We start from the raw sequence: 25,184 nt of genomic DNA on the forward strand, positions 1-25,184 counted from the left end.
ATCGACTTATGGTTTGCGAATGAGGGAGATATATGGTTGCGATAGACAAGGGCACGATTTGCTACCAGCCTTGCTCGGCTCTTATGCATACCCGCACCAAGGTGGAGTGTGGACGACTTTGACTGTCTCGCAAGATGATCACATATTCCCATTAGGTCCGCCAGGTCTTGTGCGAGTCCACTCCTTGCCACCACGCGCGGAAAAAAGATGGAACAAGTGGAGCATGATAAGGGTAACGATGGATTGCCACGATGTCTCTCGAAGGTGCTTGGATGTAGAGCTGCTACCCTATTTATAGGGATGAATGCATGCGTGTATGTAAACGTCTGAAAAAGGCTAACATTAGCTCATACCATAATGAAAACTACAGCATGTGGAAAAATCTCCCACCCCACACGAGCGTGGCTAAGTCAACACTGCGTGTAGAAATTTTTAAAAGTAAGCTACGACGTTATTACAGAGTGAATTAGATATGATGAGACATTGTTTTGGTGCTGCAACTAGGCCTCCCTACGCGCACCGCGGGCCAAGAATCACTCCGTAGTGGTGGAATCTTGATCGATGTGCTATGTTCCACTATGGCATGCCGCTTCTTGACCGGAATCATATTGACACATCGATGCATTATTCTTTATTGTGTTTGTAATTAGTTATTAGCAGTAGCTCTATTCCAAAGGCCTATCAAACAATACCCCTCAGCTAGCTATAAAATTGGAAATTTGGAACCTTAGTTTGTCCTAATTAAGTCACACTATGAAAATATATTTCAAAACAAATCTAATTATACTCATTTGATATTGTAAATATACTATCATTTCTTTTCTATAAGTAGTATTGCATCTAACTAAACAATATTGTTCAAATTCATAATAATATATAGTTTTGTTTCACAATGGCTGTCGTGATAACTAGTAGAGAGAGCTTTCCTGAAGACTACCCCACCCACACCATAGTGCAAAAAGAAGTCACGCCACCATTCCATTATCGTGCAAAAAGAGGTCATACTTTGAAATAGTGAACTGGGGCAACGATATTTTCGAAGCTCATCGAACTTTTGACTAATAACGAGTCTACTTGGACATATCTCGAGTTCGTAAACATACTGCTTTCAGACTTTAGCATATGTATGGAATTCTATGTATGCAAATTCAAAAATTAATCTTTTAGCATCACAGAATCTATGTACACAGAGTGCAACATAAGCACAACAGAAATGAGTCCATCTAAAAAAATGAAGATACTGAAGGCCACACCAATCAGGATTTGCATCGCTATAACTGCAGGGTATCCATTACACTTACAGTGGCATCACCGTAGCCATAAAGTTTCAAAACAACGTTCAAGAATGTATTTTGGACCATGCCCATATACACCCCGTTCGTTACAAATTTTAAGTAATTTTAACCTTTCTACATGTATAATTTTTATCATATATTTAAACATTTACATATGGCTAGATACATAAGTAAAAACTATGTACCAGTAAAGCCAAAACGATTTTTTATTTTGAACACAGAGAGTATATATTGCCGTGTATGGACCATACGCCGATGTTTGACTACTGTGTCACAGGGATAGGCATAGGAGTGGGTTCGAATGCAAAACCCACACATTGGTCCATGAAATGCTTAAAACGACCTGTAATTTGCGGATTCGCGGACTTACCCATTTGATTTGCAGAAATAAGCACAACCTATTCTCTTCTGAATTTTCCTGCTTGGGGGACGGTGAGCCAGCTCTATAAATTCATGTACCATAGCCTCATAAGCACCACAACTCAAGTTTGCAATTGAAGTACGAGAAAACAGCACCAGCTCTGTAATCCACCCTGGCGAATAGATGGCATCTGAGTATGCTAGCGCCCCTGGTTCCCCTATGCTTGTGGCCATCTTGCTCGCATGTCTATCCTGCTTCCTCTCAATTGCATCTTCTTCAGCTCCCACTGCACCACTTCACAATACATCTGACACTGATCTCCAGGCCCTGCTTTGCCTCAAGCTCCACCTCTCTGACAGCACCGGAGCCATGGCTTCATGGAAAAATGATTCAGTGCAGTACTGCAGCTGGCCTGGTGTCACCTGCAGCAAGAGGCACGCATCTCGTGTAGTCTCCCTGGCTCTCGATTCAGCTGGCCTCCATGGTCAGATACCTCCTTGTATTGGCAATCTCAGTTTTCTTAGGTCTATTCACCTTCAGAATAATAAATTGAATGGGAAAATTCCACCTGAACTTGGGCACCTGAATCACCTCACCTATTTGAACCTCAGCAACAACAGCCTCACAGGCATGATACCAAATACTCTGTCTTCCTGCTCCCGCCTTCATATCATTAATCTTGCAAACAATTTCCTTGATGGTGAGATCCCCAAAAGTCTCAGCGAATGTTCAGAACTTCAGAAGATCTATCTGTTCAATAACAAATTATCTGGAATCATCCCTGACGGGTTAGGTACACTCTCCAACCTATCAGTTTTATTTCTCGCCAACAACGATCTAACTGGCGGTATTCCTCTTTCACTCGGGAGCAATTCATTTATCAGGACTGTCATTCTCACAAACAACACGCTAACCGGAGGCATCCCACCTCTCCTTGCAAACAGTTCATCACTTCAATTGCTAGATCTAACAAACAATCATCTCATTGGGGAGATTCCTTCTGCTCTTTTTAATAGCTCATCAATTGTAATATTAGCCCTTGGGGTTAATAACTTCGTTGGATCTATCCCGCCACTTGTGCATACCTCGTCACCACTAGAGATTCTAATCCTATCAGAAAACAATCTCTCAGGTAGCATACCTACCTCTCTAGGAAACTTTTCCTCTCTGACATGGCTTTTGCTTTCGCAGAACAGCATCAAAGGAGCCATTCCATCGAGTTTAAGCATTATTCCTACAATAGAACAATTAGACCTGAGTTTCAACAACCTGTCGGGGACTGTTCCAGCTTCTCTTTACAACATAACAACGCTAACATACCTTAACATGGGCATGAATAGCCTCACTGGGGAAATTCCAAATAACATAGGACATACCCTACCAAATATTCAAACACTGATTTTGCAAGGAAATAAACTTAGAGGTCAAATCCCCGCATCCCTAGCCCTCGCAGCAAATATTCAAGTGATAAATCTCCGTGACAATGCATTCAGTGGAATTGTTCCCTCCTTTAGGAACCTTCCCTACCTGACTGAACTGAATCTAGGGATAAATCAACTCGAAGCCGGAGATTGGTCTTTCTTATCCTCATTGAGAAATTGCGACCAGTTGGTTTACCTATGCCTAGACAGGAACATCCTTAAAGGAACACTACCAAGTTCCATTGGGGACCTTCCAAGGAGTTTACAAGTATTATTGTTAACAGCAAATAAAATATCTGGAGCCATACCACAGGAGATTGAGCAACTCAAAAACCTTACACTTCTTTACATGGAACATAATTTACTTGCTGGAAATCTACCAGACTCAATTGGAAACCTTCCAAACTTGTTTGTCCTTAGCTTATACCAGAACAAACTTTCTGGACAAGTACCTCTGTCCATTGGTAATCTCAGTCAACTCAGTGAGCTTAACTTACAAGAAAATAATTTCAGTGGTTCAATCCCAAAAGCTTTAGGATACTGCAAACATTTGGAAGCACTGAACCTCTCCCATAATAGCTTCAGTGGTAGCATACCGAAGGAGCTCTTTACTCTTTCCTCGCTTGCGGAAGGTTTTGATTTGTCTCACAACAAACTGTCTGGAGAAATACCACTGGAGATTGCCGGCTTGGTAAACCTCGAGTCCCTGAATATTTCCTATAACCAGTTGAGTGGAATAATCCCCTCCACTCTGGGACATTGCATGCACTTGGAGTCCATCCACATGGAAGGGAACCTTCTACATGGGACAATCCCTGAATCTTTCACTAACTTAAGAGGCGTCAGTGAGATGGATCTTTCTCTCAATAATCTGTCTGGTGAAATCCCTGAATTCTTTGAGTCCTTCACATCTATGAAGCTTCTGAATTTGTCATTCAACAACCTTGAGGGACCAGTACCAACAGGTGGGATATTTCAGAACACAGGAGTGGTGTTTATTCAAGGTAATAAGTTGCTATGCGCCAGCATCCCTTTGCTACAGCTGCCACAATGCAATACAGAGGCATCCAAAAAATGGCGAGCCTCTGCTATTCTGAAGATAGTAGGATTTACTGCTCTTGCTTTGGTCTTGCTATCATGGTTTGCCGTTGTTCTTTTGAAGAAGAGAAAGAAAGTTACACAATCATCTCATCCATCCTGCAAGGAGTTGATGCAGTGCTCATACGCTGATTTAGTCAAAGCTACAAATGGTTTCTCCTTAGCCAACTTGGTTGGCTCAGGAAAATCTGGATCAGTCTACAAAGGTAGATTTGAGTTTGAAAAACATACAGTTGCAATCAAGGTTTTCAAACTTGATCAACTTGGCATACCAAAGAGCTTCATTGCTGAGTGTGAGACATTGAGGAACACTTGCCATCGTAATCTTCTAAGGGTGATAACTGCATGCTCAACATTTGATACAATAGGAAATGAGTTCAAAGCTCTCATTCTTGAATATATGCCTAATGGTAGCCTAGAGGGCTGGCTCTATCCTAATCTGGACAAGTATGGATTGAAAAGAACATTGAGTTTGGGCTCCAGAATAACAATAGTCACGGACATAGCTTCTGCTTTGGATTATCTGCACAATCATTGTGTGCCCCCTGTGGTCCATTGTGATTTAAAGCCCAGCAATATCCTTCTTGATGATGTCATGGGTGCACGTCTTGCTGACTTCGGGTTAGCTAAGTTTATTCTTAGCTTCAGTCATTCATGCCATCATAGTTCTACAAGCTTATTGGGACCAAGAGGATCAATTGGATACATTGCACCAGGTGAAAACGTTTCCTACAAAAACTGGAGATTTTAAATATCACAACCGTTTTGTCTATTTTTGATTATTCATGTTTTACATTTCCACTATTTGACAATGTTCTTTTTTTTTTGTCGGTATTAAGAGATAAAAAATTGTTTGACCAATTACACATATATTACAGAGTACGGCTTCGGGAGCAAACTCTCAACTGAAGGCGATGTCTACAGCTATGGAATTATCATCTTAGAAATTCTCACAGGGAAGCGTCCAACAGATGAGATGTTTACTGATGGTTTGAACCTTCACAAGTATGTGGAAAAGGCATTCCCTCAAAAGATTGCTGAAGTTCTAGATCCTTGTATTGTCCCAAGTTCTGAAGATGGTGATGCGGACAACATTTTGGACCATGGAAATAATGCAACAGATGGGGTGGATATCTGCATCTTGCATCTCGTTAAACTCGGTCTTTTGTGCTCTATGGAGACACCAAATGATCGACCAACAATGCAGGATGTTTATGCTGAAGCAATTACAATCAAAGAAGCATTTGCAGTGCTACATGGTTGAGCAAAAAGTACTGTTATTTCTGTTGTTCACATACTAGTAGAGCATAATGGGCTTAAGAATCATTTACTTTGTGGTTGTGGGTCAGGTCTTCCATTTCGCTACTGTGTTTGTGTTTGTCATGTATCAGAACTATTAACCAAGTAATGAAATAAAGTTCGCCACAGGAACTACATTACCTTTATTTTTGTTACATTGTCTAATTGATGCAAGTTCCGTAATAGCATTCTACTACTTTGACACCCAGTTGAGCGCAACAATGTAGAAACTAGTCAGAATCGTGCAAGGCCAAATTATTGGAATTGAGAGTCAGGCAGTAGAAATGTCTCCGATAAATATTTTTGATGAAATATGGATTTCTCCTCGGTAAAAAAAATGGGAGGATAATTGGGTCTCTATACTTTGTAATAACGAGGAAAATATTTTTTTTTTAATCGTGACAGTTTATACAAAATAGGGTCAAGAGGGCCTGCTAGACGTACCTCTTGCTTCAATCAACGGGCAAAGGTCTGATTCTCAGTTCAAGTGTCCAACATAAAACCATAGACCAAATTACCAACTGTACTAATTATTCAGATAAGAGTAATAGGCCCAAACAATCGATAAGCCGCGGAATTGAAGAATGCAAAATTCCACAGGGAGAGGGCTCGTGAACTGCAAGAAGGGAGGTGACTTACTGGCCACATGGCACCCAGCCCGGCGGCCGGTGCTAATCGTGTGCACGAGGTTCCTCAAAAATCCTCATCTGGTTTATCAACTTCGTGCCTTCGTTCCGCAGGTCGTTGGCTCCCAGAACCAGGGACCCAAGGCGGAGGGGTAGCAATGTAGGACGCTCCGCCAAGGGTCCAACGACAGCTGCTGCACCTCCGTCCTCCGCCCGACGGCCTGCGCCGCCGCTCGCCGCTCGCCGCTGGCTCGCTGGCTCGTTGGCGTTGCAGCCGTTGTGGGCCGGCGATGTGCGGAGGAGTTTTTGAGTGGTGGTGATGTTTTTCGGCCCTAGGGAATAAATGGGCATTGAAGGGCCTTCTATGGGCTTTAGCGTGCACCAAGGTCGAATTGACTTCTGACATTAAAGTTTGTATTTATTTCAATGTATCTGTCTGCATTTTTTTTACAAGTTATTATCTGCATTGACAGTGACCATGAGCTTCCTCTTGCTCACCTTCCTGGTCGCTGCATTCTCAGTCACACGCAGCTGCGACGCTGCCACTGCCCAGTGTAGGATTTGATTTGAGCTCATTATTCTAATGAATGTGCGTTGCAATTCAAAAGTTTCAGTAGCAGTGCTCATCTGTATCTGTTTCTCTTGAGACAAACAATGTCCAGAAATGCTTTACATAAGGCATTACAAAGGAAACGCCAGTTATATAACTTGACGTTAATTTCACATCCTCGTCACTCTTGCATTTTCTGCCTAAAAATTAATTCCGCTTCAAGCCACTATTATACAAACATGGGCCTTAACAGGAGATGTTCACTCAAAAGAGGCCACCTTGAATGTGATTATATGCAGGAGCTCAACCTTCAGAGGCACGCATTGACAGAAACAGAGGATAGGCGGGGGAAAGACCATCCACATCAAACAGCATCTCAGAAATGAAAACTGACGGCATCACTTCACTTCCGCGATTAGGTAATTTGCTCTGACTCACCTCTTTGAACCCGTGGATACGCGATTGGCTCATTCTTTTACTATTCTTGTACTCCGGCCGTCCGGCGTATTCTGCACTTACCGGTGTTCAAGTTCAAGTTAGCCGATGAATTATATCGTGTGCAGCAGGGATTATATTTTGATTATCAAGTATGTCCAGAATGGAGCAATGCTGGACCTCAAGCATCTTAACCTCAGTAGCAACTTCATCGGCGAGGAGATCTTCGACCTTGGAGGTAAGGTGCGATACAGGCGCACCCATCGGCAGCTTACCTCACTGGCACCATCCCTACAGAGGCTATCTGTGCTGGGCCAGCGATGACCACAGGTGAGATCCCAGCAGATAATAGTCATCCTGAGTAACCTGGCAGAGTCGCAGGCTGTACCTTGGCGACAAGCCTCTACAACTTTTTGAAAGCCCAGTTCCTGCTTCCCTTGGGAACCTCTCATCCCTAGCAGTCTTGATTGAGTCTTGGATCTACATGAGCTGGTTAACAGGCAATTTTCCATCCTAATCTTCCTCAGTGTTCTTTCTGCCAAGAAAAAAACTACATCACAGGCTGATTCCCGGAAGAACTAGTAGGCTCCATGCTCCCATTGACCTATACGCAAACTTGAAACTTCAATCAACTTGAGGGGTTTATAGCTTCATCACTGTACATCATCTTGTCTCTGCCAAACCATATCTGCCCTACAGTTCAACAATCTCAGCAGGCTTCTTCCCATTGTTGACCGGGCTAACAAGTTCCCCATGCTCCAGGGTCTCCTGGTAGTAGATGACAATCACTTTCCTGGTAATCTTTGAACACTTGCAAGTAACTGGAAGACCACAATTTGTTTTCTGGAGCGGTACCCATATGCCACGAATTAACCTCAGACCAGGATTTGTAGTCACTTGGTACAAATAAGCTAGAAGCAATAGAGCTACAGGGAATAAGAGACATGTACAGTAATCACCTATTAACTGAAGGAACATGGAGATCATCTTGTGTTTCGAGCTTTTCTCCATTTAAAATTGAGGCTCCTTCATGCATTCAGTAGCGATATGTGCCAAAGAGCAAGCAGCTGCTTACGCAACTTAATTGCCAACCAGATCAATGTTTGGAACATGAAGTGCCCATTGCACCCCTACAAATAAGATCGCTTGATTTCGGAAATTGTTTGCATCAAACAGTTCAGGATTATCACAAGGGTGACAAAAAAAAAAGGATCATTGTCCATGCAATTGGATCAGAAGTACAATAAAAGAGCTTCAGCTTTCAGTTCATTTTGCAGAAGTAACTTTACATGTAGATAGTAGGGAACATTTGTATTATCATGAGCCAGTCTGAACATATCACTTCAATAAATTTTCAAATCTTCCTACATTTAAAACAGATGTGAATTATGAATGGCTGATCAATGACCAAATGTCAAGCAGAAGTTTAGACAGCTGTAAGCTAACCAGGCTCATAGAAGATGAAGGATTACAAGGAAGTCGCAGTTCCATACTTGCTGTGAGAGTTCAATAGCACGTGGTACATTGGATCTTGATATGATACTTGGAAAAGTTGGAGAGCAATGTAGCCGCATGTTGTGATGCTATAGCACAGAAGGATAAAAAGGATAAGGGTTCATAAATTACGTAAATAAAATCATCAATATGAATCACAACTTTGGATGTCAATATACTCATAAGAATGCACCATAACTGTAAAAGGAAATACATCTATATGTATCCCAAATACACAAGTCTTCCTTCATAAACTTCACACGATGGGGTTACAACAACTTTACATATTGTAGATCATGTAACTTATGGCGGTATATATTCTTTCAAGTAGGAAAACACCACCCCCATATGAATCACGCATAGTCCCAAGGTCAGCTACTACTGGGGAGAAGCATTAGATATTCCAATACTTAAGTATGAAATGTACACATATAGGTATATAGCAAGTTAATTACAGTATTAGGTGATATAGATTCCTAGGTACACCTTATGTTAAGATTTACAAGCAGAAGTATTCCACAATCCCCTGATGCAGGCATGAGACCCAAAAGAAGCAGTTGCACAACAATTACTAGTATTTATTGTTCACGCATGACTTGGCTACTTGGCTAAGTATTGCAGTAAAATCAGCACACAACAAATGGATTTTGTGTAAAAATAGTGGTAAGATGCTGATGTTTGAAAAAGATTCATATACCTTCCAAAGCATATCAACAGGACAATCCAAATGGTAGTTGATATCCAAGACGATTCCTTGTGAGCAACCCAAACCTGCAGGCTTATTATCACGATTAAGTAACCATCTTCACCAAGTAAGACTTCGGAAATTAGTAGGCAAGTCAAATATAATAACCATCGAAGTACTAAAAACAATTGTTGCTGCACATTTTATACAAGGGTCTAAAAGAGGTAGAAGTAATGTGCAGATCAGGGTATCCACTGGAAATATTATGAGGAAACTAAATTGATTATGTTTCCACTGAAATGGCATGCTCCAAATGTTTGAGATAAAATTATAACATCTTGGCATGATCAAAGCTCAGAAAATTTCAAACAGAAAGTTCAGGAACTAGTTACAGAAAAGGGATCTCCATTCTTTGGACAAACTAATAATAACAGTAAATTTTCACATTATGTTCATATAAACAAACTAATGTCTTTTAGATAATTAGTTTAAACAAATACTAAAAGATGAAGGAGGGCATATTTAGTGCAAAGCATGAACTAGTTGCAATAAAGCAAACTACGTAGGTCTAAGCACTGAATCAACACCGAAAAAACCTTTAGACTCTAAAGAATGTTTTTTCCTCGAACTACGCAGGAGAGCTGCGTGTCATTTCAATAAGAAACTCTACAGAATGTTGGACTCTAACACCTTTAGCTTTAGAAGTTCAAGATAAAATCTGAACATTTATAGTAATATTATTTGTTTTATTTTATAATTTCTTTCTATTTATAATTCCTCAGGGATTTCTCTTTGTGTTTCTCCTGACACACATTAATTGGGAAGTTGACATTTTGAGTGGAGATATGTTCCGATTAACAACTGCACTTGCAAGGTTTTTTCATTAATGATGATTAGGTGCTCGGCTCCAAAAAGTTTGCATGATTGCATCTATTACATGGTTTGTACTAAATACATGCCCAAGTTCAAGATATCTTACCGATATTGCAAAGACATTTATGTAGAAATCAATTAAGGTTGCCGCCATCCACCTAAGTGCACAGTAGAAACAGTGAACTTTAGATTTCTATTTGATAAAGGAAACTTTCAGTTTTAGTTCACATGATGAACAAAATATATTTAGTTGACAATCTAAATTGTCAAATGAATTAAATATTTACACAACATTTTTCACAAATGTCAACAATGTTAACAGATGGATACTTAAAATAATAGCTCTCTTTTGACAAGGGATTAAATTGCACAGGCAGTTGCTAACTTGTTGAATTTTCCAAAGCTACATGTAATTGATTCAACTCATCACAACTTGACAAGCAGAAATATAATATGTCACGACCACCCTTTGCCATGACCTGCAATCGCTGCAGCAGGAGATGGCGGGGAGGGGCAACTGTGGCCAAGGTTGAAGTGGTGGTGAGTGGTGACTGGTGATTGTAGGGGAGACTGAGGCTATCAAATCGGTGCAGGGGACATAGATATATGGTCCCTACTAGTCAGATTACAAAGCATCTAACAGGATTCAACAGAGATGGATTTTTTTTTTATCTTTTTGGCAAGGAGATGGAGATAGATTTAACTAAATGTTTGCCAAACTTAACTTAGACATGTAATTTTGACAAAACACCTATTGCTTCATGGAATTTACTCAACACAAAAGTTTAGGAATTAAATCTTGACTGTAACTTCAGTGTACAGGCTTCTAGCAGGATCCCCGCATTTCAAGCTTGCTCTATATATTTGGAAAGTTGAAATCACAAGGGCTGCGAGTTATTTCTCCTAAGCTGCTGCAATCTTGCATCTAATTACTCTTTTTACACTTGTATCCATTACATTGAGCTCAATGGGCCTCAGAAACTAGCAAGGCAATAAAGTATGAATTATGAAGTATTCACTTACGGTGTCAATAATTCCTTCCTAAAAGGAAGTCCATCAGTGATGACAGTATATGTGACAACGGCAGCCATGAATATACCCAAAATGCTGAACATAATCCTTCCAATTATGACATAAGAGCACTTTCTTTGGGACAGATTACCCTGCCTGGAAATGTTTTGAGAATACATGTCGAGACAAGTTAGCATCGATGTAAACAAAGATGCAACTAACAGCCACTTTATGCGAAATAACATTCCTTGGACATCTCAATACATCAGCAAGATCAGCTTGTGTGGTCATAGGAGTGTGGCAGCAGGGAATGTAGTAGAACACAGTTTGCTTTGTCAATATGTTACTCAACATCTAGGATGCAACTAATCCTGAACTTTCAGTATTTTAGTTAATTAGCTGAAGGCATGGCATATTAAATGGTTAATTGTGTATAATTTGGTACTCTACCTGATAAACAGAAGATCAAGTGGATCGTGAGATGGCCCTCCAGGTGTCACTTCAAAAAGCTTTGTAACAATATAAGCACAAGTAGCAGCACTGAAAGATTTAAAAAAAAAGAAAAGCAAAAAGGTGGATACCATCAAGTTGATAGGATTCATCCATTCAAACAAAAGCATAGAAGCCTACAAAGAAGCCATAAAACTAAAAGTTTTACAAAATATTAGAGAGAAGGAATCAAATACCTGCCAAAGCAAAACAACAGAACCACCCACACGGCAGAACTAATCCAGTTTGCTTCCTTGTAGATAACCCACGCCTGAAACACCATGCAAGAAGCATCTCTAACTTCAGTCAGAAATTAAATTTGACCTCTCCATAAGCAGCCCCTTTACCATCCATGGGAGGTAGCAAGAGATACTATTAAACTATACCTTCAGAGGTAACAAAATATTTGAAGTATTTTGGTACTTCCCCAGGTTATAACTTGACAGTGTTTCTTGTTACCTCCAAAGGATGGTAAAAAAGGTTCTTCCAGCAAACGTTTCCTCATAAGTGGTAAGCATCACAGGTTTTGGGTAAAAAAAACCATGATAAAAAAAGTGACTGCTTAGGAATTGAAGTCAGAAAAATCAAGGCATTACCGCAATTGCAATTACATTCACATAGAAATCAATCAGTGTTGCATTCATCCACCTACACACAATAAAGAAATACAATTTGAAGTGAATGTATGGATTTTGTGTACATGTAAGCATGTGAAAGAGTGATGGTATGACTACTCTCTGATGTAACACACAGTTCACTTGTCAAAAAATGTGCCAATTCTCTCAAGAACAAACTTCACTGTATATAGCATGATTCCAAACCAACTCTAAAAGTAACATCTCTCAAGACTACTATTTGCAGCACTGTCAAGCAAGCCTAAGTTTTCATGATAAGATATTGATAACACACCAATTCCACCTTACTTATCAAGGAAAACGCAAACACAAGAAACATTCTACACTTATGTGCTTATAAAAAATTGTCTTACACAAATTTATAATCAACTATGGTAATAAGGTTCAGTTAACAAACTTCACTTCACAACAGAACACATATGGCTTTGCAAGTGCTACATCAACAGTTCATAACGTCTCCTGACAATTTCACAATGATATATCCACCAAAAATTTGCAACCAACCAGCAGGGAGCATGCGATTGACCCATTACTTTTGCTAATCAGCAGCCAAGAAAGTTGCCATACACAACCCACAACCCTCACAATGGCTACTTGAACACACAAACATCCAATTCAACAAAATCGCATTAGCTTCTCCTAACAATCCGCAAGCAAGCACATAACTGACGTAAGAAACTAACGACTTTGCCAAAGCTCGCCGCAGTAATCACTATCAAATCCCCCACAAAAGCATCAAATCCCACGGAAGTTGGCGAGGAAAAAGAAAATCAGTACTTACGGCGTAAGCAGCTCGGGGCGGAAAGGCGAGCCGTCGGTGGCGCAGGTGTACACCAGCGTGCCCACCATCAGCAATCCCAGCGCCGCGAACACCACCCTCCACGCGACTAGGGATCCCTGCGCCGCCATGATCACCCCTCGAGAGGAAACAGCCCGCGGATTTAGTGGGGGGCGAACAGTTGCCGGCGGAGACAAGTAATAGGAGGAACGCGGAGTGGATGGGACGCTGACACGTCGGCGCGGCGGAAGCGGAGGTGGGGACGCGGCCACGTAGGCCGCGGGAGGCGCCGCCGCCGCATCTCGCGACTTGGAAGTCGTGGAGGGCACCGAGGTTGCGGTTAGGAGTAGGCTTCTTGCGAGAGCCGAGTCGCCGGCGGCGACGGGCGGAGCCCCGCGATGACGGCGGGGGATCGACACGTGTGTGTGTGTGTGTGTGTGTGTGTGTGTGTGTGTGTGTGTGAGAAGAAAACGGGTTTCGCCCGGCGGGACAAGGAAATGACGCCATGGCCCATTTGGTAGGTCCAAAGAAAACTGGGCGTCTTGCCGAAAAGAAAAGGAAACTGGGCCTAGTTCAAGGGACTGGGTACTAGAGGCCCACGAAAGAAACGGGCTGCATAGGCCCGGAAAACCTGTCCATCTTCCGAAGGTAGGAAGGTGTTTAACCTCCCGGTGTTTGAGATTTGTGCGGCCCCCGTGGACCACACGATCTCCTTCTTCCTTCCTCCACTCGCTCGGCCCTCCGTCGCTCGACCATAGCCGCCGCTGCTCGTGCACGCCGGTGAGATGGTAGGGGAGGGGTGGGAGGTGGGGGAGCGGCCGGTGGTGAGGTCGCCGCCGGCGAGGATGGTGGTGGTGGTGGCGGCGGCGGCGAGGTTAGGGTAGGGTTAGGGTTCGGGATTGTGGTGGGGAGGCTAGGTTAGGGTTAGGGTTTGGGGTTGTGGTGGGGACTCCAATGGTCGGCGGCTATAGAAGAGGAGGGGTGGGGGCGGTGGTGGCGGGTTGGCTGACGGCAGAGGCGAGGCGGCACAGGGCAACGAGCGGTGGGATTAGGAAGGGCGGGGTCGACGGGGGCGATGGTCGGTGGGCGGGTGGCGCGGCAGCCGCCGGCCGGGGTGGTGGAGGAGGCGGCAGCGGTGGTGGGGTCGCTGGGGAAGAAGGAAGGGAGGAGGTTAATGGGCCGGAGTGGGCTGGAAGTTTCAACTCCTATCTATCTTCCACAAGATAGATAGGAGCTCCTACATAGGCCTCCGTTTTCTGTTTCTATTCACATGCAATTTAATAAATCCCTTTCGAAACGTTAGTGGACAATCATCTGAGATATTAGTATGATGTACCTCTTTTATTGTTGTATCATTTGAATTTTCTTTTTCCTAAAAGTAATGTAACACCCAGAATGCTCAAAGGATAAAATATGCATTGTATATTGGAATACGTAAAGTTGAGGGTTAAAAGTTGACTTTTAGATCCGTCACTTGGATGGACGAATGGAGACCACGATTATGTAGAGCTCGTCGAATCCATTCTATTTGATCACTCATATATTTTGTTTGGAGTTCAGATCATGAAGTTACGGACATTGCTATTTTAAGCGTGACTTACTGTAGCTGAGCCCACCCACCTGTTGCCGTGAGTCCCATATCTTTTTTTCCCTTTTCTTTTCCCAATCTCATCCCGAATCTTTTTCTAAACCCTGCACCCCCTAAGTCTCCTACCCTGCGCCGCCACCCTCCTTCTGACCGAGATCCGTCGTCACCGTTCCTCTTCAAAAATTGGTTGGACTTCCTTAACTCTATCCATTTCCCCCAATTGATTTTTCTTTCCTTGCTGTTTATGGTGGTGCTACCATGTGGGTTGCAATTTAGGTGCAATCGATAGGGTTGCCATAATGCTCATCGCCAAGGAGAGGTAAACGATCGGAAGTCATCGTTGGGATCACCGCTGTCATCGTTGCCCTTGCTGTTTTCAAGGAGAAACCCTAGGTGAGGCATGCCCCGCTATAATCCCTGTTTTCCCTAAGGTTTCAGATGTCCTGGCACGTGCTTTTAGCGGCATTCGACATCGATAAGGGCTAGGTCAAAGTTTTGCCCTCCTCATTGTTTTCAGCACGTAGTCAATCTGCGTAATTTTCAACAATAATTGTTTTACATCATCTTAATAGCTTAAAAAATATAAAATCTATATATATGAGTTGTAGAAGGTTTTGCAGAGCTTTCCATAGCTGTAAAGAACACCACAATCAGATTTAAGAGCTGAGAGATATTGAAGTTTGATTCTATCAGTTTTTCAGAGTCGTAATTTTAAGCAGAATCTGTTCACCTAAAGTTTAGGCAACCCAAATCACATAATTGGATCTGTGGATGAGGAAGGAAGTTGTAGGAAATTTCATAAGCTTTCCAGATTGGTTAAGTTTATCTTCGTATGAATTTTGAAGCTCTAGATATACTTGTTTTACTAGGACTGTTCTGCAGTTGTTGTCAGATTTTATGTTTGAGGTTCATCTCAAGATTCGCCTATGTTGATGATTTTTTCTCTATTTATAGATCACTATAAGTTGTAAGTTCTGAAGTTATCCATATGGCATAAGATGAGAATTTTTAGCCATCAGGATTAAAAGATAAAAAAAACAAAAGCGTTGCTGTCATGTCTAGATTTGCGTGTCTTCTTTAGAATGTCAGGTTCGGGCATAGGAACGCTTTGAATTATGTTGTCTATGCTTGTGTGTGTTGTGTTGGTGCTGAGTTATGTTTGTGAACAAGTGGTTCACTTTCGGATCGTGCTTAGCTCACGTTCTTGGTTTTCGGTGAAGGCAAGTAAACGTAGCGATATGGTCGACATGCTTTAATAATGTTGTTTGAATTGCCTCCATTTAATTTCAGTACCTCACACTAGCAAGATGAATCTGAATTTTATCTTTATATTGGAGTATCTTGTTCCACTTGATGCTTTACTTTTGAAGTTAGGAATTTTGAGGTATATGAAGTTCATGCATTGCAATCTTGCATTTGCATTCTCATGTTATTTATGCACATGAAGAAAATCGTAGCCGGATTGATAGGGTAAGTACAGGTACAGCAACACACGTTGAGATATAGTAATGTGGTTGGAGCCCTCACCTTCTTCCTTGGGGATGTGTGGGTAGAAGTGAAGTCATGCATTGCATTGCACCATTTGCATATTTATAATTATTGTTGTGAATACTCGAAGTTATGTAACGCTTCTTTTTATTATATTGACTTTTAAATTGTGGCTTAATATATTATGATTTAAATGGTTTAGAAGCAGTTTACTTGTTGAGGTTTTCCATAAATCTCATACGCTTTTCCCCTCCACAGGTTCTTAAGTTTGGAGGGTGCTTGGTTGGATGGGAGTAGCAGCACGTGTGCACACACTTCTTTATATATATATTTTAGACACGTTGTAATAAAAAATATTTGGTCATGAAGTCTTTGCTTTGCTTATAGTATCATATTTGGATCCAATTTGTAAGATGTTCTATCTACATGATGATTTAAGTTGCTTCCGTGTGCTCTATTTATTTATCTTTGTTGTTGTTTTTTATATGTGTGCCTGTAGTAGCTGTAGTGTAGTGTGATAACACTTCAGAATGTTGGTACTAAATTTACCTAAATGTTTATTACCCCTAATTCCTCGTATTGTGACAAGAGCAAGAAACAGTCAGTTTTCACTCCAAGTGTTTTCTCTGTCAGATAAGCAAGAATTTGGCGTTATTTTCTGTCTCAGTCTGTCATATGAAGAATCTGATGTGATCCTCGAAAACAAAAGGGAAAGTATCTGATGTGGACATTTTTAACTGATGAGCTGTATTACTGTCAGAGTTAATCTGGCCCTGGGAGCTGGAGGCCGCGGTGCCATATGCGCAACACGTCGGCAGCAATCACTAGCAAAACGACGTTGCTGCTGCAGCAGTAGAGCATGGTCAGGTATCCATCCGGGCATCCGGCCCAATCTGTTAGCAGTCCGGGTTCTGACGCTGTCGAAGACGATGCCGATTCAAAAGATCAAGCTCGTGGGCCGCGTCAGGGCACCAGGTCACGCCGGCCCAACTCGCGGGTTGCAGGAACAGAATGGGCCTGAAGCTGTTGTGTGCGTGCACGGAGGTGGCGTGTGTGAGTTATCTTTTTTTTTTTTGTGACATGGGTGCGTGTGTGAGTTATCGATCTGTAAGCCATAAAGGCAGGAGAGAACACAGAGAGAGGGCATCTTGTAATCTAATCAACTCTGAACTGAAGAAGCTGACCTCGTCCACCTCCCTGTTCTCCCTCTCTGCTCTCTGCTTCTTCCCCAAATTCCCTTCTAGATCCGGTATCCTAACACAATCTTAGCAGCCTCTGCCAAGTATTTACGCCCTCGATCGGATCGCTCGATCGTCCTCGTCCCCGCAGCACCCAATACGTTTTCCCGCACGTTCTCTGAATCTCTTCTGCTTTCAATTGCTCGTCGTTGAACTCAAGGAGAGGGCAGCATCCCGATGCTTCCATGCGGTCGGCGGCGATGACACCAGACCAGACAGCCGGCAAGCATCAGTGCACGGCCGGTGAAGGCGGCGGGGGATACGATCCTAATCTGGTGCTAGGAAAAAGATAAGGATTGCAGGCCATTTTCGTCTGGATGGATACCGATCGAGGCATCGACGACACCCGGATCAGTATGCGGCGGCCATGATCGCTCTATCCTGTGGGCTGTGGCTAGAGTCGGCTACGATACTGGATAGCCGTGTTTCCGCGAGCAGGAGCATTCCTGGCTTCCTTCTACAATCTTCTTCAGAGTTCAGACGTCAGTACATATGAACCCGAACGAAACATCGCGGCTTCAGTTCTGACTTCTGAGGTCACTCTGAAATCTGAAAGGATGATGCTCTGTTTGTTCGATGCGCCGATCGACCGATGATCCATGGCTACAGTGAACAGTGAAGCCAGCAATTCAGAAAACCCATGCAGGTTTCTTCAGTTGAAGTGTTTCCATTCAACTTCGCATTAGAAATGGAGAGTGACATTTCCTACCAAGAGTTGGAGATCTTTGCCAATTTAAGGTTTTTCTGTGTGTACAAGTCAAATGATAGACTATAACTTATTCCTACCCTAAACGAACATTAGAGGTGGCATCTCGCAGCCTCGCGGGTATAAAAAGAAGGATAAAATGCAGTTGGATCATGAGATCAACACAGCCAGCTGGAGGAATCGGAGTGGGCCAGCAAGCGAAGCACACTGTCTTCCTACTATCCAAAGCAAGCTTTCAGTACTGTCAGCATCGATCTTGTAAATTAGATTTCGCTTAGCAACAGCATAAACCTGTTGGTTAGTCCAAAGTCAACTTCTTCCCCTGTCCATAGATGCTCTAATCTATGTGGTTTCCCATATAATTTGCTTAACGATGCTGCTTGCTGCCGGTAGTTCAGGACCACCTGGATTGTCTGCTGCCGACCTGAACATGGCCTAGCGTTATAAACAAGTTCAATGCAGGCATTAATCTTTTAACTTACGATTGGATTGGCATATAAGTAAGACCAAATTGAGTTGTCTCTCTCAACTACTCGACTGAACATAGTATTTTAAAATGAAACCACTAGCAGGAGGAATCAGAATGAGCCAGCAGGCGAAGAAGGTTTATTTTCTTCTCATGATCCAAGGAGTTTTCTGTATTACTAGCATCGATCTTGTAAACCAACTCCTCTAAGAGACAATCTAATCTTGTCCATTGATCCTAGGTCAATCACTTGACGTGTCTGTTGATGCTCTAACCGACGTATTTTATTTTTCATGCAGTTTCCTTCACGATGCAACCGTTAGTTCAACAATCCTTAATTGCTGGAGCCGACCTGAACACGACCTATCACTATAAACAAAGTTGAGTACAAGTAGTATTTGGATCCAGATATATTGAGTTGAGTGGGACCAAATGAGTTGTCTTTCTCAGCTCGTTGACTGACCATACCTACTTTCCGTTCCAAATTATTCCAATTCTTTTAAGAATCAAACTATTTTATATTTGACCAAAATTATAGAAAGAATGATAAAGATTTATGGCACCAAATAGATATACTATAAAATTTTATTTAATGAAAGAAACTAATGATACTTATTTGGTATTATGAATATTAGTACTTTATTGTATACATTTGGTCAAACTTGAGATGCTTTGACTCTCCAAGAAAGTTAGAATAACTTATAATTTGAAACGAGGGAGTATTTCGGAAGTAAAAATGCTATTTTTTTTAAAAAAATAAATGGATGGGATGGTGGAAGCATGTATATGCTCTGTACACTACTGGGAAAGGTCATCTAGCACCTTAGTACCGATTGGTTTTTGACCTGGTACTAATGCTCACATTAGTACCGAGTCTAACACGGAACCCCTTGTGACCCCCTAGTACCGGATGGGAGCTCCACCTGGTACTAAATGTCACCCATTAGTATCGGTTGGAGTTACCAACGGTACTAAAGAGCTCCATCCACCTTATCCATCCACTCCCCCGGCCCATACCTGCTCCCCTCTCTCCTTATCCGCTCCTCCTCCCTCCCTCCTTCTCACTCTTGGCCCGGTGCCAGTCTCCCTCTTCCCTCCCTCCCTCCCTCCCTCTCCCATCTGTGCACGCCGGTGGCCGAAGGGTGGTGGGGCCGGGCTGGCGGCGGCGGCAGGAGGGCGGTGGGCAAGGAGCCATGGCCGGGGTCGGGTGGGAGGGGCGGCGGCCGGGCCGGTCTCCCTCCTCTCTCACTCCCTCCCTCCCTCTCTCATCTGCACGCGTCGGTGGCCGAAGGGAGGTGGGAGGGGCGACAGGAGGGCAGCGGGCAGGGCCTGGGCTTGGGCCGACGAGGCTCAGGCTCGGGCAGGGTGATTTCCTTTTTTTTATTTTTTAATACCCTTTAGTACCGGTTATTGCACCCGGTACTAAAGGCACCCCCTTAGTATCGAACTAACAATACCTGTTATGAAACTGGTACTAAAGGGGGTTACTAACCGGTACCGATGGCCCTTTCCCCAGTAGTGATATAGCTTTAGCCATTAATAGGTAAGCTGTGCTGTCTTCTGTTGCTTAATTAGTATATCCTTAGAATCATGTAGTGATATATGTAGTGAGACTGAACATGAGCAAACATTATAAATAGTAACTTTGAAGCTATGGTGGGATCAATACGACTAATTGAGTCTCGTCTCTCTGAAACAGCTATGGGCGGTCTGTTAGTCATTTGCCAACCAAGTTCTTTTCTCATGATTCAAGAAGGTTTCTAAGATCAACTCCAAGAGGCTGCTAATCTTACCCCAATACATTTTTTAGGAAAAAAGAGAGAAAAAATGAACTCCAACAATCCACCTAAACCTTCCCCAATTTTTTAGCGACGCTAAAAAACAGCCTGCCACCGCGTATATTTTAGCGTTGGCGTTCCTCCCCCAATCCTGATTCCCGCACGCCCGCGCGTCCCTTCCGATGGGCCCAATACGATGACGTGGCCTGTGTTTGAAATATTGGGGGCTATTTATTAGCGATCTGTTGTGGACTAATATGTTTTTGGGGGAAATTTTTTTAGGAGAACCCCCAATACATAGTTTTGGGGAAGAATTTTTTAGGATACTCTTGGAGTTGCTCTAAGAGCAATTCCAAGAGGCTGCTAATCTTAACCCCAATACTTTTTTTAAGGGAAAAAAATAGAAAAAACGAACTCCAACAGTCCACCCAAACCTTCTCCAACTAAAAAACAGCCTACCACCGCGTATATTTTATCGTTGGCATTCCTCCCCCAATCCTGATTCCTGCACGCTCGCGCGTTGCTTCCGATGGGCCCAATACGATGACGTGGCCTGTTTTAAAATATTGGGGGCTATTTGTTAGCGATCTGCTGTGGATTGATATGTTTTTGGGGGAAATTTTTTTGAAGAACCTCAGTACATAGTTTTGGGGAAGAATTTTTTGAAGTACTCTTGGAGTTGCTCTTGCCATGCTACGGTACATCTTTTACCTTCTAAGAGGTAAGGGATCTGAAACAAATCTGGACCCTTATTTTTTTTATAAATGGTGATTAAAGATTAGAAAAGATTTAAAAATGCTGTTGTGGTTAACCTCCCCGAATCGTGGATACGGTATCCACGGGAGATTGAAACTAAAGAAAAAAAAAACACGACTGATGCGTCTCCGCCCACACATTTGTAACTAGGAATTAGATTTGATTTTCATCTACAGTGTTGCATGATTGTGTGCGTGTGTGGTGCATGCAGTGTTTATGAATCATGACGCTGCTCCGAATGCATCACAGGTTAAGCGTCCAGGTTAATTAAATTATGAATCATACACGTTATATAGTTCACCATGGTGCAATTCAGCAAAGTGTCACGTACATATTTCAAAAAGCATTGCATACGTACTATTACGTGTACTCCCTCCATTCCAAACTATAGGTCGTTTTGATTTTTCTAGGTCCATAGATATTATTATTTAGATATAATGTATGTTTAGATGCATAATAATACCTATGAACCGTCAAAACGACCTACAGTTTGGAACGGAGGGAGTGATTTATTTAAAAAGTTCAAATTACATTATTTTGCTTTCACGAAAAAGTGACTGCTTCCCTAGTGTACCGCCAGGCTAACATGTCACGTAATTTTTTTTGTCATGCTAACATGTTGACGTTGGATTACTAGGGAAAAGTAGTCACTTTTTTTTGCAAGTTGTCGCACACGTTAGATGATTAGATCCCGTTAAGTTAGTTAGATCTAATAGGTAGATTTTCCCTATTTATTCTATTTTTCCAAAATAAGAATATAAAAACAAATATGATAATTATATACTGATCTGTTAAATGGACGGTCCACGTTCATTTGGGAGTACTTTAGCAATTCCCAGTATTGTTCGCATCGATATTGTAAACCAACTTCACTAAGCAATAATGCAAAATTATTCAATAATCCTAAGTCAACCACTTGAGATGTCAATAGATGCTATAATAATCACCATACCGCCTTTTAATTTCCACACAGTTTTCTTCATGATGCAACCATTGGTACAGACAATCTGAATTGCTGAAGCCGACCTGAGAACATGGCCTATCACTACAAACAAAGTACAAGATGTGATTTCAAAGTTACGATTGGATCAACACATAAGTAGGACCAAGTAAGTTATGTCTCTCTCAACTCGGTACCAGTGTGCTGTCTTCACTTGCTTAATCATTTCTTAAGGATGACGAAGTGGCACCTATACCATGTCTTGGACATGGCCAGCCATTATAAACAAAATTGACAACAAAAAGAATTTTAAGATCGACTTAATTTATGATTGGATTGACATATAATAATAACCTACCGAGTCTTTTGTTTCTCAAGTCCTTGTTTGACCACAACTATTTTTCATATATAATGCTAATTTCTAACTATGAATTGGGAGAGCCCGGAAGAGAATCGCTTAGACAATGCACATAATAAAAAACTGGTCTCTCTTCAGTTGCTTACTTCTATATTAGATTATGATAACGGCATCCTGAAGCACCTAGGTCCCTCTCCCACCTTTGGTACTTTGGTAAGGGTGTGTTTTGATGATAAATGATAATCTTATACTTGTGACTGACCCGTGTGTTTTGAAGTGGACCCTCAATTGAATTAAAGCGGACCCTCAATTGAATTATCAAGCAGACTAAAAGTCTAATGCGACAAAGGCTAAGGACTCTTCTAGAACCAAGTGTCACAAGGAGATGAAGGATACTTGGTGTAGTATAGGGTTTGTTATTTTTCTAACTCTTGGACCGTACTATTAAGAGGGGTTTCAATGATAGTATCTTGACCATACAAGGCTAGCCATGAAAATGATGCACACTCAGTATACTCTGGCACTTGGTAGCTCAAATAACTCATGGAAGTACTCAAGAAGCGAAGAAATTGACAAAAAATAAAAGGAATTTGAATTGGATGAGTTATAAAGATAAGGGGACCGTCGGATGTTCCGATGCCCTATTTTTTAGTTGCATCGGATGAATTTTTCAAGACTGAAATCTCTGGAGGGAGGCATCACTTGTTCCGATGCTACCATCGGATAAATTGGTAGAGACCATTGGAAAAATCATATTTACAATTCCAACTTCCAGAGAGGTTTTTGGTTTTGGACCTTCAGCACCGATTGATCTGACGCCTTGCGTATGACTATTGGATGAATGCGTCGGAGCAAGCATATTTTCAATTGAAACTTACAGAGAGGTTTACAGAGAGGTTTTGGCCAAACTCTTCAGCACCGGATGATCCGATGCTCAGCTCAAGACCGACGGAGCAATTATCGGATATACTTTTCTAACGGTCACAATCTAGACTTGTGTGTGGCCGGATGTTCCGATGTCCTGGGGATGGAAACCATCGGATCATCCGATGGTGTGCTTTTTTGTGTACACTTTTCCAATGGCTAGATAGTGTTGCCTAGCCTATTTATACCCATTCGCCAGGTCATTTAAGCTGCTCTTGACACCCTAAAGACTTCAAGCAGCTCATGAGCAAGTGAAAGTGTGCTAGAGCCAAAAGTGATTTGTAATTTGCAAGATTAAGGACTTCTCTTAGTACTTGAGAGTGATAAGTGTGCATCTAGTTCGTGGCTGAGCTTAGTGCTGGTCAAGCGAAGCATTGAGGCTTATTACTCTTGGTGGTTGACGTCACCTAGACGGTCTTGGTGATTTGGAGGTTCTTGGTGAGCTCTTGGAGATTGTGGGAGCCCCAAGAGGAAGATCTTGTACATGGTTTGAAGTCCGCCGTTCTAGAGATGAAGAAGGGACATTCTTAGTGAGCACTCAAGTTTTGGTGGCTTCAGGGGGAGCAAAACCTTTAGTGGGGGCTCCAACGTAGATTAGGGGGGAGCGTGAACTCCTCGATACCATGGGAAAAAATCCGGTTGTCTTGAGTCCTCTCTCTTTATATTTCAGCACTTCGTTTGAACATTTACTTCCTGCAATTTACTTGTTGTTTTGCTCTTGTTCTTGTTGTGTTTGTTTTGCTCACGTCTTGCCTACGCTAAATTTTATCCTTGATAGTGTGTTTAGTTCATTGGTTTGAACCTTGTAGTTGGGCATCACTAGTTATCTAGGTTAAGGTTTGTTTTTCTCGTTCTAGAAATTAAAAAAAAAGTTCCAATTCAACCTTCTTCTTGGGCCACCGCTCCTTACACATCCGTACTGCAATTATTTGTTTTTCCTCTAACTAACTCGACCATCCGACCATTGTTACATTGCTTTCACAAGAAAAAGAAAGGTCGAAAGCACTCTTATCGAACTTCTGAAACTTAACCCTTAAGCTCTAGTAGTCCATAGCACAAAAAGCTACAAGTCCTTCTCCACTCTTCTAATGCTCATGAAAGCAATTCCAGGAGATCATCTTGTTGTGTGTGCATTGGATGCCACTAACAATCATAGCTTGGTTAGCTGCCTCTCCCAAGAATAGCCTTTATGTTTGTTTATTACAAAGGGAACGAACTTGCTGTTTACATGTAGGGCAAAGCTATCACTGGTACGTCCTTGCTGTGTCCTGTACTACCAAGTTAGTAACTCTACTTCATCTATTGTTGTTGCATTATGATGGCTACTTGCAAATTAAGGGTAAGAAGGACCAGCCACGGATGCAATGATCAACTAATCTGTGCGATCTCGACTAGTGACCCAAATGATTTGTTGCAACAACGCAACACCTGATGGTGCCAACCCTGATGCAAATGAACTTAATCAGGAATAGTACAAAAAGAGACTTTCATGGCTCTTTTGCTTGCAGTTAGAAGACTTTTCTATTACAAGACAGTTACCTAAATCAAAAGGGATGTCAATGATAAAGTGACTCGATGAGTGGAGGGGAAAGCATTCACCATATATTCTCATAACTTATGAAGGATTACACCTATGGACTGAAAAGAGAGAGAGGTGATCCGAACATAGTTACAGAAAGAAGAACAGCACATAAGATTCCTGTCAATAACATAGATTAGATCCCATATGCACTATCAATATTCTTTCATAGCAATTAAAAGAGATCCTTTTTACTTCTTAATTTATCACCTTTATTTATGTTTTGACAAGGAGCTAAAAGGTTTTATTTGTTTGAATAAAAAATTCTCAATTTGTGATGTATCCATGTAATCACACAATTCGTGCGATAGTA

The 25,184-nt window shown here is 42.0% G+C and overlaps 2 protein-coding genes across 7 annotated transcripts; one reads left to right on the forward strand and one right to left on the reverse strand.

Moving 5' to 3' along the window:
• Window positions 1-1,484: 1,484 nt before the first annotated feature.
• LOC117851294 (uncharacterized) lies at window positions 1,485-5,593 on the forward strand. Its single transcript, XM_034733088.2, has 2 exons — window positions 1,485-4,891; window positions 5,054-5,593. Exons 1-2 carry the CDS (start codon window positions 1,840-1,842, stop codon window positions 5,437-5,439), a joined length of 3,438 nt encoding a protein of 1,145 aa, XP_034588979.1. The 5' UTR covers window positions 1,485-1,839; the 3' UTR covers window positions 5,440-5,593.
• Window positions 5,594-5,921: 328 nt separating this feature from the next.
• Window positions 5,922-13,448, reverse strand: LOC117851298 (uncharacterized). Of its 6 annotated transcripts, XR_011898083.1 has the most exons (10): window positions 13,054-13,448; window positions 12,234-12,285; window positions 11,835-11,908; window positions 11,599-11,688; window positions 11,161-11,304; window positions 10,244-10,295; window positions 9,277-9,350; window positions 8,579-8,668; window positions 8,045-8,215; window positions 5,922-7,928 (listed from the first exon to the last, which is right to left on the reverse strand). XR_011898083.1 is itself a non-coding variant. In XM_034733091.2 (9 exons), the coding sequence occupies exons 1-9, from the start codon at window positions 13,179-13,181 to the stop codon at window positions 8,182-8,184; spliced, it is 738 nt and encodes a 245-aa protein (XP_034588982.1). In that variant the 5' UTR covers window positions 13,182-13,448; the 3' UTR covers window positions 5,922-8,181. The 6 variants fall into 6 exon arrangements, 5 of the variants coding, with proteins under 5 accessions (XP_034588982.1, XP_034588985.1, XP_034588986.1 ...); XM_034733091.2 differs by having other exon boundaries at window positions 5,922-8,215; XM_034733094.2 differs by lacking the exons at window positions 5,922-7,928; window positions 8,045-8,215 and adding an exon at window positions 8,286-8,445.
• Window positions 13,449-25,184: the final 11,736 nt, after the last annotated feature.

The sequence above is a fragment of the Setaria viridis genome, chromosome 4 (genome assembly GCF_005286985.2).
Source record: "Setaria viridis chromosome 4, Setaria_viridis_v4.0, whole genome shotgun sequence".
In the NCBI taxonomy this organism is placed as follows: Eukaryota; Viridiplantae; Streptophyta; class Magnoliopsida; order Poales; family Poaceae; genus Setaria; species Setaria viridis.